Source organism: Aedes albopictus, chromosome 3, assembly GCF_035046485.1.
Source record: "Aedes albopictus strain Foshan chromosome 3, AalbF5, whole genome shotgun sequence".
NCBI lineage: Eukaryota > Metazoa > Arthropoda > Insecta > Diptera > Culicidae > Aedes > Aedes albopictus.
Genome location: NC_085138.1, coordinates 10,390,997 through 10,406,559, shown reverse-complemented (window position 1 = coordinate 10,406,559; position 15,563 = coordinate 10,390,997). Strand labels below are relative to the sequence as shown.

Below are 15,563 nucleotides of genomic sequence, written 5' to 3'. Positions count from 1 at the left end.
GGTCGCAGATTAAAATTACTGCCCGACCGTACAGCTGAACGACAATCCTACACACGATACGGTCGAGTATGGACGTGCTACCGCAAAGCAGCTGCCTTTGCCCGTACAAAAAGCTAAACTTGAGTAAAATATTGTTGTCGGTGCAGCAAATCAGGTCGGGAAGTGCCGTGGCGAAAAGCTAGAGTCCGGTCAACGTGAATTAGATTTGCAAACAACAGAGTGTGAAAATTCAGTGACCTGTGAATAATTGCGGGACATTGTTGGTGAAGGAGTCAAGGAGAAGGAAAAAACATTTTGCGTAACAGCAGTGCTGAGAAAGGCTCCTCCGTTCGAAATAACAAGAGGATAAAGTATACAGTCTGTGATTCAGGTCTAGAGACGGTAATAAGGAAATTAAACGTAAATGCTTTAGAAGAAATTATAGCATTTCTGTTCATAGAACAAGTACACAGGGAAGTGAGCAACCGCGAGTGATAAGGTTCAACAAACGGATCATAATCTACATCTGTTTGTGAAGTGAATGACAAAGAGGCGAAGCGCAAACAAACACAATACGTACTTTGTGTATGCATTACGAAAAAGATTCAGTCAATAAAAGTTGGTAAGGGAAAACGCAGATAGTGTACAATTTGTGAAGGAGAGTGTCACCAAGCGAGTCCAAAATGTGGTGCCTGATCAATCTTCCGAATGGGACGACCTCTGCGGTCCAGTGCGACCCCAAGAAGAACAGCCAAGAGTGTTTGGAAAAGGTGAGCATATCGAAATGTTATGCAGAAGGGTTGTACGTACAATTAATCGATATACGAATTGGAATAGAAGAAGGGGCGTCTTTGAAAAGCTATAATTATCCATTAGAAAAATTCCAACCATGGTGGCGACCTAAACATACATGTATGTAGCGCTTGGCGCCCGCAAGTCTGTGCCAATAGAAAATTGCAACCTGCCACCGATGTAAAGAGAGAGTACATCGATGTAAACAAATTGTTATCGCTCGGTCTTTTTTCTTCTGCGGTGCGTTAGCTCGGTGGTTCTCTCTTCATCGTTTAGTTGTTTACGATGACGATTGAACCTATTATTAGCTCGAAATGCATGTGGAGCAATTGAATTGGATCTCTGTCAATCAACGACGCTCACTTTACGCAAATCTATCCGCTCGTAGATTTCACTTGACAGCGATGAATGGGCACCCGTCCGTGAGGTCTTTACGGTTAGTCTCATTATAGTGCGCTGACACTACAGGGCAAGACAGAAGCGGTTAGCGATTACACGCGACGAGGGTGTGATTATTTGGTTCTTTCGAAAACAGAATCGTATTTTTACAACTGAACTGTGCCACCTTCAGGGCGCGCAACTTTCTTGCATCACCCTTTGATTTGGGGCAGAAATAACAGTACACTTTTGGTTGTTGGGTGTGATGTAATTCGTTGGGAAGCTCTTTCCTTAGATGCGGTATTCACGCAATCTAGGTTATCGCATCGTCCAAAGTCCAAAGTTTTGCAAAAGCATGCATATTTTTCCAAGTACTCATTGCAGTTGGTGGAGCATGCAAAAGGCAGAAAAAAAACGTTACCTATGTCCACGCGTTACCGGCGTGCGATTTATTTCTCGGCTTGTTTCCATTCCTCACATGGATACAGATTTGTATGTACGTATGTATACACCGACCCATCGTATAGAGGCATGGTTGAATGCGGCTAGCTTGGCGAGAAGGTAAAATAATGCCCGGTCCAAAGTCCAATCGGAGCGACAGTTTGTACGAGTTGCTCTGTTGGAAACCCATGCCTGCGATGACTCCACAACGATCGAAACCATGAAATGTGAGTCGAGTTTCTTAGCATGCCTGAGGATTAGGACAACGGGATTAGCCACGATTAGGGGATGATAATCGTATACCGATTTATCATGGTGAAAACCCAAAATTCCCAGAGGGTCGCGTGGAACGGTTAATCTAGGGCACGTTTCCACAAGTTCATTATATTTCAAACTGACACATCAAGAAGAGTGGCGCAATTATCAAGGCATTACCGATGATATCAGACAACGAAGCTTATCTCAGCGAATTTGATTCTGGTTTTCCCAGGTATGAAGAACTTCGAGCAAGGGTATAATTGTTTCAAGACTAATTGAAATACAGGCTAATCCCGAACAAATCCCATCCGGTAGAGGAAATTAAATTTTGTTTGTCACTGCTCGGTTGCAGCGGAGGCATATGGGAACTCCACACTGGCAAGGCTTCATGAGCAGGAAGCTGAATTCCAAGCTAATGAGCAGAAGGCCTTGCCGCAGATTCCCTGCAGTACAGCCGGGCCGTGTTTACTTGCACACGGGCACGTAGGCAGTTGGCAACCGAAGCTGTACTCTACTACCGCCGTCAGCAATCGATACACACCGCTCTGCCTTGCTACTATAATAGCTTTGCGGGCGCTGTACGTAGTAGTAATCATGTTCTGTGGATATCGAGCTCGAGATGGGTACGATGGAGTGTACTACAAACCGGTTACGATTGTCACTACTTGCTGCACGAGATCAACATGGGTATGCGATCGATGCGTAGCGAGGCTGTTCTATAAACTGATTGCTCATAAGAGTGGTTTCCTTTAATTGGTGTGCATTTAATTGATGTAAATTACGCTCTGTTCTATTGTTATAAGAGGTTAAACATATCGAATATAGTGACTGGGCATGGCTAAGGATACTGTAGTTCATGTTTCCTTAAAAAATAAATCAAAAAACTAGTAAAAACATCTATTACGATGCTACTTTCTCACAAAGGAATTGTATGTAAACTTTTTTTACCTAAAAATAACCTTAAAAGCTGAAATACTTAAATGTTAATTACGAAACATTTGATTTTGATTTAGATCTCTTACATAATTACAATGTGCAATGGAAATGACTGGCTAACGGTATCTTAGCACGTTTTTCTATTGTTTAACACAATGTGCAAATGAATTTGAATTTCAACAAATATAATAGTTTATAGTAGTGTATCATTGTAATTGCCACATAATGCACAATTTCATGCAAGAGCACGCAAAGAAAGCCCTTCAATTAATAAATGTGGAAGTGCTCTAAGAACACTAAGTTGAAGAGAGGCAGGCCAAGTTTCAATACGAACGTCAAGCCATAAAAAAGAAAAAAATAATAGTTTATAGTTCTTAACTCCTGCTACAACATTGTTGGAAAAAAGTAAATGATCATTATACTTAAGAGTGTGTTTTGAACATTCTGAAATCATAATTTTGATTGAATAGGCAAAAGTTTTTGACTCTTTTTGAGTGTGAAATTGAAAATTGGAGACAACTTTCAAAATAATTGACTAAAATCTTCGAAAATCGCTTTTCGAAATTATCAAAGTATGACTTACAATTAAAATAGATGAAACTTCGTAAGATCTCACAAAAAAATTAAGAACTTATCAGAAATTCTGAACGTAATAAGGTTAAAATTTCAAACAAAATTAGACTTATATTGGCTCTCTTGTTGACAATTAACACTATCAATTAAGCTCTGATGATGTCTAATCCACAAAATAAGTGACGCTATGGATTATATGTTTTGACTCACATTGAAGAAACACCTTGATAGCATTTGGAGTTCTCGCAAAGTAGAAGTCCATTAAGTTGCCAAGCATGCGGAAACCATTCGCTTCAAGTGATCAATTTCAAATTTACGATAATTGTGCTACATCTACCTAGAGCAAGCATGAAACCGATGCCAGGGAATAAAAATTACATTAAAATAATCTAGTGCCAAGCAAGAAAAACAACGCAAGACACTCGGCCAAATGATCCACCCGTTCGTCGTCCATCGAGAGCCGAGAAACACGGCCACGATAAAAAAAAAGTATAAATCGAAAACAAGTTCCCAGCTCAAGCGACCAACATTCAAAACATAACCTCTCGGATATACAGCGGCTGTGTTGGCCACTGTATTAGGGAAGAAAAACAAGCCGCTGCCGAACAGCTGCTGCTGGATGTATCTATACACTATAACTCCCCTGTGCTGGGAATGGAGCCGTATAGGTGCGGGACCCAGAGCGCCAACGAGAGCGCGAGGAAACGGAGAAATGGTGATTTTTTTTATTTGTTTTGCTACTTTTCGCGCTCGCTCACTGCATCCACTGGCTCGCTATCCGAACCGCTGCTGTACGGCTTACGAAGGTAGGGCAGTGAGCACATGGCAAGCGAGTGATCACCTAGCAGCGATCAAAGTCCAACTCTTCTTCCACCGTGAAACTACTACACCTCTATACAGCTATAGCTATACAAGCTTAGAGCTACATGGCTTAGTTTCACGACTGCAATTTGTTTGACTGCCGCTAGTGGGAATTCAGCAGTATCACGAGCTCATACAATTAATAAACGATAAATGGCACCTATTCCCCTTTACTCAGACGGTTAGGATAGGATATGGTTATTCATAACACCGAGATTCAGAATAACGTCTATACTTGGCTGTTGGCAACCACGGCGATGCTGTACACTTGTATTCAGTGTGACATAAAAATATCTTTCTTTATTTATAAACTATGCGATCAGTGTCCCCTCCGTCTCGGTATAAGGGTTGTTTTTGTCGAACCACGGTCATCACACTTTCTAGTTCATACAATTACAGCACAAGACACCACTATTGACGGTGGCGCTTGATCGTAACGCGCTTGTTTTGAATCCGATGAGCACGATCGTACGCAAGATCTACGGTGCTCATATCAACTTGCAATATCGTGTCCAGCTTGTCACAGCTGATAACAATGTGTGACAATGCACGTTACTTGAGAAATTTTGAAAATAATTTTCATCACCGTTAACTTGGCTTAAAAACTTAAGCAACTCAAGTAACGGAGCCAGATGCAGGGTTCCCTGGACGAAGAGCATCATCTGATCAAAGATCCCTTGAAATGACACTTTTAGACAGATAAATCCTATAATTAAAATACAAATTAATCGTTAGAAAGGATCCCTTTACCAAATTTATTACAATGCAGTTAAAAAGAAAGACAATGTCATAAATCTATTATATTTATCTAAAACAAACATATGATAAAACATACGCTTATTTCAACATCTTTAGATTAAGTCTGTGAAAGGACAAATTCCTTTTGTACAAACAAAATCTTTCCAAGATGAGTTCCGTTAATTCGGTACGAGACCACGAAAACTCTTACAATTATTGTACAGCGCCGTATCATTAAGCCAGCTCTGAGACATCCATGCAACAGATGTGAACTGTTACATGAACGCTACAATATTCCCTGGTTTTCCTAACTAGCGTTCCGTTACACAAAGTAAGTAAAAAAAAGCTAGTTAAATATAGTGAAACCGCCCCACAAGCTGTAGTCAGATTAAAAGGCGCTATTTCGAAACGGTAATCCATGCTCCTTAACATAATCACCCTTTAAAGAACTAATCCTCGGCTTGAATCGAATGGAACATTCCTATTTACCAGTCAGCACTCGAGTGTCTTTATCAGAGAAAAACCCCGGGAAGCCCTCAGGTCTGTACAAGTAATTCCTTGTTTACGACAATACAAGTGCCGGTAACTTGCCGTAATCCCGTTCGAAGTTGTTTACAAAACTGGTGAGCTATCGAATGGACATTCGTCTAAATATATCTATCCAGAATGTAGTTTCGCCGCCAACCGTTGAAGCCAATGGATAACACATCCAGTTAATGCGATTAGTTACCCAACCGATTCTTAGTCAAGTATTCGAGTACCAACTCCACCCTTCTTACGTAAGCTCCCTTCAGGTGGTGTGGCGGCTCTTTGTTATCGCTTCCGACAGGTTCCATGCGCCGAGAGCAGTTAGCCTTGTTCCTCACTGTTAACGACTTGTGGCATTTCCATCAGGGTGTTTAATATATGCAAACAACTGCTGGGAGCCAAGTCAAACCTTTTGATCCCTAGTATGGCGACAGCGTGTTTGAATTTCTCCTCCGCGGATACATTATCATAAAGGTGGTAAACAAATTCCAACGTGTTCTAAGGGGATCGGGGATCGCAATCGTCCCTGAACCCTTCCAAGATAAAGTTTCATACTTCCTCGATTAACGATTTCGCATTTCGAATGATCGTTGTTATTTGGCGTCAACCACAGTACACCCTCACGTACACATTCGAGATTATGAAAGTAAAAATATATCACTCGAAGAGACATGCGGCAGGCATTGAGTGGCAAGCAAAAACAAGAAACACAGCGGTCTTTGGCTGTCATCATTAATCAACGGTTAAACGGGGCCGTCTGCCTCGTGCTACTCTCAAGTTCCTTCGTAACAATAAAGATCGGTACAGCTAGCCAATAGGAACATTTCAAGGTTGTCAAAAAAAATAGGAAACCCTTTTCCCCAGCGGGAAAATAAGCCTCCATTCAAGACTGACGACGCAATACGGTTCGGCACGTTTCGACCTTCCAACGATACACATGCTCCAATTGCTGGGTGCGATTCTCAAATTCGCACAATGTATCTTTTTATTCAATAATAACCGCGCGGGCTCAGCAGGAAGATGGCAATCGCAAATAAACAGAGAGCCGCATTCCGTTTACTCCGGCTGCGTAGTACAATCGAGTTGATACTCGCGCGCGAAGCTCGCACACCCGCGGGAAGAAATAAACCTGATAGCCCGTCTTACTTTATCTCGTTTGCCATTTTTTTGCCCACTTAACAGGGGCAATTCGCACCGTGGGTATTGTAGAAGACAAAGAAGATTTATGCGATAAAACTTCTACGCAGTTACGACGTCGGACGGAAATACTTCTTCAATCGACGTTATTGCTAAATTGCGTCGCTGAAATTTGAATAAATGAAGCGAATTTATTGGATCTTTTGTGGGCTATCATATAGCCCTGGCATTCGTTGCGAAAACGAATTTGGCAGGAAACAAGGTGCTACGTTTGCAAAGTTTACATACACTGGCGTATTGAAGTGCGATAGTAATCAAAACATTCAATGACGTTGAACGCAGTTGAACAACTTTTAGCGATAAGCTCGTTAGCGGCCAAAGGGCACGTCAACCACAATTAATGGCTTAGCAACTAAGCTCCCAGCTTCAACCCGATTGTAAAGATAAGAGTGCCACATTATGTATGTCACGTGCCATCAATCATCTTTCAAAAGAGAGTAGAACTGGTAAATTTGAACTCGTTCGTCATGAAACTGGTCGCTACCCGCCAGACGGGTACTTCTCAGCACGAGGTTATCATTTCAATGAACAATGTAATTACCAACTGATAGGAACCTTCGTTGATTGAGTTCAATTGTAAACAGACTAATGAGCTGCTGTACTATAAACAAGTGTTAACGATAGCTTGAAGCCTCTTGACCCCATCAAGCATGGAAGGTTTCTGAACTTAGGAAGTCCGGATACAAGTGAGTCACATTGCACTTCCTTTCGCGAGAATCGATCGTCCATTAGTCTATCATCGAGTCGGTGTGCCTTCATATCCACCAGCCAAGCGTTAATTGAAGTAGAGCTATATACACTTCTTTCTACCAGGCGTCTAGCGATCGATATTATCTTGCCACAATGGACTTTGCCCACCCGCAGCGAGCGGTACCGGCAACGATCGCTCAATTGGCCAGCACGTGCTTGGCCATATGATCGATGCGTGTCGCTCAGAGCGTGGAGTTTGCCCGGTTAGCTAATTAGCGCTCAATTGCTAGCCCATGAGCGGAAAGATGATCACTTGAACTTTGGACCGACAAGCGACACGAACAACTGTCACCGATCTCCAAACTTCCAAAAGATCATTCTGGACAGATGATATCATTCATTGTCATCGATCACGCAAGCAACGAGAGGGCTTTGTTTTCAGCCCAGCAACAATTGCTGCTTTGCTCCCGAGCAGATACGTGATCGACGGCAGTCGAAACCGCCCGGCTTGCAAGCCGCAAAAAGCGAGAGCAGCAATTTCACGACTGTTGTTTCGAGCTAAAATAGCGAATATCGTTTTTCTTTTTGCTTCAAACCGGGGGTACAAAGTCCAACGGCGTACAGATACAGACACACTTTTCGCCGATGAGTCCAAAGTCCATGCCGAGTGTACGGTAACAGCAGCAGCAACAACAACACAAAAAACTCATAAAAAGCTAGTTTCTTTTGAATGTGTGAATTTCTGCCATTTTTCTGCTTCGCCATCACGAATTTGATGGGTTCTATAGATGTGTATTCGTACCCAGACAGACGTCTGTCAGCGCCGAGTGAAGAGCAGCCCAGGAAACCGATCGAGCATAGGGTGGAGCTCTCATTCACCTGCTTATTTGAACAGCTGGCTTTGGCAGCGATTGCGAAGTATTAATGGGCATATTTGTTTAGCAGGTGTCTAATTTTGGCGCGTGTTCGCTTAATTAGAATGACTTGATCGTGCATGCAAATTTAATCTTCTGTTTATATTGAAAGTTTCATTCACACTGCGATTGATCGCTCTCTATACTTTATCAACGACAAATTATACGAGCAGAAAATTGATGAAGTTTATCACTTACCTCCAAGATGTATTGCGGTGATATTGTTTCTAGCCTTTGCACTTCGACAATACTAGACGAGTCGACTGTTGATGCTTCGCCATATCAAATGAAATATGTAACTTCTTGGTTTAATTTTGTCGGTAACTTGTTAGTTGGCAGTTGTCAATCTACATTAATACTTTCACTTTCATCAACAAACGGGGGAAACTGAGAACTTTTCTGTGCACTTTGACGTTACTGGAGAAATCGAGTGTTAATGATTCGCAACGCCTGTTTGATTGTATGATGTAACTTCTTGGTTTGGTCCTGTCAGTTGAATGCCAAACGGATAAAAAAAACTGTAGTAATCCTTTGAATTTCGATGTTCTGCTTGATTGTGTGATGTTACTCCTTGGCTTGGACAAGTTGGTAGCTAATAAAGATCCTTTGCTGAGTGCTGTGATGGCACTGCACAATAACACTTTCACTTTCTTTAGCAAACGGAAGCCACATTTAAGAACTTTTCTTTGCACTTTGACGTCACTGGAGAAGTCGAGTGGTGATGATTTGCAACTCCTATTTAATTGTATGATGTTAACTCCTTGGTTTAGTTCTGTTCGTGCTTTGTCGAATACCAAACGGAAAAACAGCGAAAAGTTATCCGTTGAGCTTTGATGTTCTACTTGATTGTGGGATATTACTTGCAGGCTTGGTCTAGTTGGTAGCTAACAAAGAGCGTTGGATGCTGAGTGCTGGGAAAATAATGCACTGTAATACTTCCACTTTCTTTAGCAAACGGGAGACCCATTAAGAATTGGGAAGGCAATGCACTATTACACTTTCACTTTCTTTAGCAAACGGGAGAATTTTTGTTTGCACTTTGACGTTACTGAAGAAATCGATGTTGGTGATTTACAACGCCCATTTGATTGTAAACTTCTTGGTTTGATACTCTTCGTTTTTTGTCTGTTCAATGCTAAACAAAAACAGTTTGATTGTGTGATGTAACTTCTTGGCTTGGTCATGTTGATAGTTAGTAAAGCTCGTTTGCTGAGTGCTGGGAAGGGACTGCACAATAAAACTTTTTCTCTTTTTGCTAAACGAAAGGCACATTAAGAACTTTTCTCTTCACTTTGACGTCACTGGGGAAGTCGAGTGTTGATGATTTGCAACGCTCATTTGATTGTATGATGTAACACCTTGGTTGGAACCTGTTAGTTCTTTTTCTGTTGAATGCCAAACGGAAAAACAGTGATGAGTTATCCTTTGAACTTTGATGTTCTACTTGATTGTGTGACGTTACTTGTAGGCTTGGTCTAATTGGTAGCTAGCAAAAAGCGTTGGATGCTATGTGCTGGGAAAATAATGCACTGTAACACTTCCACTTTCTTTAGCAAACGGGAGGACCATCAAGATTTTTTCTTTGTACTTTGACGTTACTGGAGAAATCGAGTGTTGGTGATTTTCAACGCCTGTTTGATTGAATGATGTAACCTATTGGTTTGATCCTGTTCGTTTTTTGTTCAATGCCAAACAGTAAACAGTACAGAGTTGTCCTTTTAACTTTGATGTTCTACCTGATTGTGTGATGTTACTTGTTGGCTTGGTCTAGTTGACAGCAATCGAAGAGCGTTGGATACTGAGTGCTGGGAAGTCAATGCACTATAACACTTTCACTTTCTTTAGCAAACGGGAGGCCCATTAAGATTATTTCTTTGCACTTTGACGTTACTGGAGAAATCGAATGTTGATGATTCGCAACGCCTACTTGATTGTGTGATGTTACTTCTTTGCATGGTCTAGTTAGTGACGCTAAAAATGTGTTAAGTGTTGAACATTAACAGCTTCACTTTCATTAGCAAACGGGAGATCTACTGAGAACTATCCTCAGTTTCCACTAATTTCCTGATGATGTAAGCGGTAAGCAAAACCTGAAACGAAATTATAAAAAACTAGTTTAAGGACGCGTAGTGCGTCATCAGCATCATTGAAATCTCGCTCGGAATTTCAAAGTGATAAAACTCAGTCACCAAAGCGCAAATTTGTATGAAATTGTATCATCCCATATGCTCACTCGTGGTGAGTGTGATGATACTTTTTCTGCTGCGTGGCTGCAGAATTGCCCGTTTTTTATCACTTCAAAAACGCGAGGCAAACAATCATTGAAAACGAAAAAGTCAATGATTCCTATGAAAATTCTGTGATGCACCAAGTCACCTTAAATTATTTATTTTAACAACCACCCTACCAAGTTCCCACGAACATCACTAAACTGCCAAAATGAAAACTACCACCTGTAGAGATGAACGGGTGCGACAAAGAGGCCAACAGAGCGGGAGGGAAACACAAACAAACAAACAAGCCGATGGTTTGTTTGATTGATCCATCATCATATGCGAAAATCCGCAAGCCGGTTTAGCTTCTTTGTCGACTTGCGCTGTGGTTGTGTTTACTACCAGCATTTGTTGTCCAATAAAATGAACACATTTTTATGACAAAATCAAATTCAACGATAAAGGACTAATGGGCGAACCGAGAATGTGTGCCACAAGAGTGAGGTACACTTTTGATGGTGGCTAATGATTCGAAAATGCTTTCGGCCATCACCCATTGGGGCACATGTTATTAGCTATTCGAAACTAGACCCCGCGCATCGATTACGAACCCCAAAAACAAAATGATTATTGACACGAGCATGCTCCATCGCATGCACAGCGCTCTTTGTGGCGTAGTTTCAGCCTACGGCTGAATTATATATTCAAATTGTCGACCACCGTGCGTTATGGCCGAAGACGTCGTACAATCGACCTGGCTGCTTACTTCATCGAATTTCATTGCTACGCCGTTGAACCTTTGGACCTTAACATTTTCTGTGTTTTGTGTGGGTTTCCTTGCGTTAACGACTTTTTGTTGATTTCGCTGAAGAAGCAACGAAGTAGGCTTGTCATTGGATGTAGGACTCAACAGCTTTCAGCTTCTTTGTTTGCGTCTCGTCTCGTTGTTGTTACTGCGACAGGAACGAGCAGGTCAAATACAGGGGATGGCCAAAATGTTTGGGATAGGCAACTTTTTTTCTCCCACAAAAAAATTCAACATGCTATAACTTTTCATAGAGTGCATCAAAAAATCTCAAATTTTGACTGTTTGTCAATCTATTATGTGTGCATCATTGGTACAAATTTGGGCCCGGTTGATTAATTTTTCGTGAAGTTAGAACCGTTCGCGTAAAACACTATTTTTTAGACATCTCATTTTTGAGCTGTCATAACTCGGAAACCAGTGAACCAAATTGAATGAATTTTTTAACGTTTATCGACAATATATTGATACTCAATACGGCGTTATAAAATGTAATATTTTCTCACGGCGAATTAAGTTATATCGGGTTGAAATTTTTACCCATATAGAGGAAAATAAGTGAAATTTACAATACCACACAAAAATTATTAAATGTGTTCTTCCTTCAATCTAAATAGGCTCTAAAATATCTGATAAGAGATAATTTGAGAACAGAAGTGGAAAATCTTTGGATATCAACACTAAAATTTATTCACATTAATGTAAAAAAATTACATTTTTTCGAGAAAAGTCCAAAAAGTGTCAATCCATGATAACTTTTTTCAACGTTTAAAAAGTATCTATGTTTTAATAGTTTTTGAAGCATTTACATATTGTTAGTGTACGTTCAAAATTTCATTTAATTCGGTTTACTGGTTTCCGAGATATGACAGCTCAAAAATGCGTTGTCTAAAAAAAGGTGTTTTACCCGAACGGTTCTAACTTTGCGAAATATTAATCAATCAAGCCCAAATTTGTACCAACGATGCACATATAGTAGGTTGACAAACAGTCAAAATTTGAGATTTTTTGATGCGCTCTACGAAAAGTTATAGCATGCTGAACTTTTTTGTGAGAGAAAAAAAAGGTGCCTATCCCAAACATTTTGGCCATCCCCTGTACATCTGATTGCACAACGCACATTGGGATGTTTCTGGAATAAACAACATCGTTGCATTTAATGGTTAAAAATGTAAATTAGCAATTAGCTGTAGATGAAAAATACGTTTCATGTGAACTTTTTTGCAAGGTCAATTAACATTACAAATGGACTGAAACGAAGGCAACACTTGTCAAACCGAAGCCCAACGACGATAACAAAGAGCATCGTTGTTGTTGATTGCCTCAACGACGAGTTGGTAATCAAACAAGATTGTGTCAAAGCAAACACCCATTTTTAGCTTATCTTGTGCGAGTCTACTTCAATTTGCCAGCTCGTATAGCCGAGGCTGGCTGGCTGGCTGGTCGTTATCTTTCCAACAAACACTCTGAAGCACAACACAACCAGCCTCGGCGGCGTTGTGAAAAATGATAACCAAATAGGTCGATAAATATTTGTTTCCATATTCCGAACCATCATCTAATTGAAGTCCATAGCAAAATAACAAAGTACGTCATGCTTTCATAAAGTTCGGCTAATAAGTTTCAACGCCTGCTTCGATATGGATATCTAGATATAAATTTATTGAAATTCCAATGTCATAAAAAGGTAAAATAGTATCTTTACGACCCACTAACACCTATTCAACACGGTCAGGTTATGAGCAAGGTCGACTGAGAAGAGCTTAACGGTCAAAATTTCCTTTCGTTAACACGAAAATAGAATCTGCTTTATCACCACCTTTGGGGAGCACAAGCTCAAACCCCGTTAAGTCGCGTGAATTGCACTAGATATGGGTGATTAACACACTGCGCTTGGGGAATTCCGCCTGTCTAAAATGTCCCGCCATGATTCAAAGGTAGTGGCTTTAGATAGACCAAATCCAGGGGCTTGTACGACTTCGATAAAGCCGAAACTGAAACGCTGACCGGCATGTTCACTAACAAGTGTTTTTTTGTTCTTTCCGTTTCTAATTTGTAGGTCTGCAACGATCTTGGAATCATCTGCGAAATCGACTACTTTGGGTTGATTCCGGTTCGCGATGGGGACAGCGCCGAAGTTGATGAGTGCAGCGCCAAGCAATGGATCAACCTACGAAATCCACTCAGTCTGCATGCCAACGATCGCAACCATCCAATTTTGCTGTCGTTGCGCGTCAAGTTCTGGGTGCCAGCGCATTTAATCTTGCAGGACAGTGTAAAAAAGCTGTTCTACATGCAGGCTCGACAAGAGCTGCTTGACGGTCACATCAGTGCATCTAGCTGGGAAAATGCAGCGTACATTTCTGCCTTGCTGTTGCAAGCTGACGGCTACCTGTACGAACCGAATAAGGTCTTTGCCAACCTAACCGGTTCGGAGCGTCGAAGTGCTCTGAACACTACTGATCGCCGGCAACAGAGAAGGCCATCGAAGCGAAAGAATTCGGAAATCGACGTCAAAAGAGGAAGCATTGCATCGACGGTCACGCTGGACGATGTCAACTCGGAAACTGTACCAAAGAACATTTACCAGACATACATAGTACGGCCAAAGTTCGAGGACGCTGAGCCGGAGATGTTGCTCGAGAATTTCATTCAAATGATCGCGAAGGAACACGAGTCTTTGAATAGGGTTAAAATGACTGCCACCTCGGCTCAGTACTGGGTGCTGGAAGAAATCTCATCTCTGAATGGCTACGGCGAAGAGGTGTTCGAAGGTATCACAATCAACGAGCCTTCGGCGCGCTGCAAAATCGGAGTTAGCCCTTCTGGGCTTACAATTACCAAGGACGATGATAAGTACAAGTAAGTAGAAACATTCGGCAATTGTCAAAAAAACTTCAGAGCACTAACAAAAGCTTTTTTTCTCTCAACAGCGTTCCATTTACCGCAGTGAAGGCCGCCAAGTCGATCAAACGATCGTTCAGGCTGACGTACATGAACGAGGAGCACGAGGAAACCCATATCGAGCTGAAGTTGCCGAATCATCGTACGGCAGCCTGTCTCTACCGGGCCATTACCGAGAAGCACGTATTCTACTCGTGCGAAACTGTTCGACCTGTGGTTACCACCCAATTCATCCGGGATCTCAAGGGTACGATCGTATCCATGTTCAACGAAGATACCGAACTTGGCAAACGGTACGTGTTCGATATTCAGCGAACCTGTCGGGAAGTCTACGACAATTCTCGACGAATTCTACACGCTCGAGGAATAGAAATTAGCAAGGTACAAAACGAAAGTCCACAAGCCCAGGCTGACAAGCTGGACCAACAAATGGCCGACGAAGCTGAGGAAAACAACAAACTCGAACGATTAGTCGAAGAAAGGATGACCGATGCGCTCACCTGTATCATCTGCGCTGACAATATGATCGACACGGTGTTCCTTCCATGCGGACACATTACTGCCTGCCGGCAATGCGCAGAACAGTAAGTTCAAAAACCACTCATAAAAATTCTCTAAATATACATCTAACGTCATTATTCTCCTTTCTCTCAACAGATGTGATCGCTGCCCACTTTGCCGAGCCAATATCGAATGCGTCAGCAAGGCTTTCTTACCGCCACTGATGCGAACCAGGAGTCAAACAGCCGCTGCCGCCGCAGCAGCCATTGAAGCTCATTAGAATCCTTATCTCTCGAGTGCAACCCCCGATTTGGCTCAAAACTTCAAACTCTAACCACATTACCATTAGCTTTAGCAGAAAATAAAAACTTGCACAGCCCGACAAACTGATGTTCGCAAGGGCTTTTTAAGTTACGAAATTTCTACAGAAAAAAAATGCAATCAAGGTGATATTTAGTTTTAGTCACACTGTCTACAGGCATTAAACGAAAACTGCTTTTGAAGTTATCGACAGCCCAGATGGAAGATCCCCTATATCATATAATCAAGCGAACTTATATAGTCATGTATCAATGCAAACCAACTATCAGTACAGTAGTTGTAGAACGTAGGCGAATGGGGCTCACCCCCGCGATTGTGTGATGAACGAATGTTTTAAAAGAAGGCGCCCAAGCGTCCAGTGAGATGAATAATTTTAGTGATGAAAGTATTGATTTCTGTTAAGTATTTTATATCCCAAACCAACCCTCAATTCAATGATTGGTCTTCGTACTAGCTACGTGTAAGATTATATTATCTGCGCCACGAAAGTGGTATTCAAAAAATGCAAATACAATTTGTTGTTATTAAAAATTA

The 15,563-nt window shown here is 41.5% G+C and overlaps 1 protein-coding gene across 1 annotated transcript; it reads left to right on the top strand.

Moving 5' to 3' along the window:
- Positions 1-15,563, top strand: LOC109421749 (E3 ubiquitin-protein ligase MYLIP). Its single transcript, XM_019696285.3, has 4 exons — positions 1-749; positions 13,363-14,165; positions 14,237-14,791; positions 14,865-15,563. Exons 1-4 carry the CDS (start codon positions 663-665, stop codon positions 14,986-14,988), a joined length of 1,569 nt encoding a protein of 522 aa, XP_019551830.3. The 5' UTR covers positions 1-662; the 3' UTR covers positions 14,989-15,563.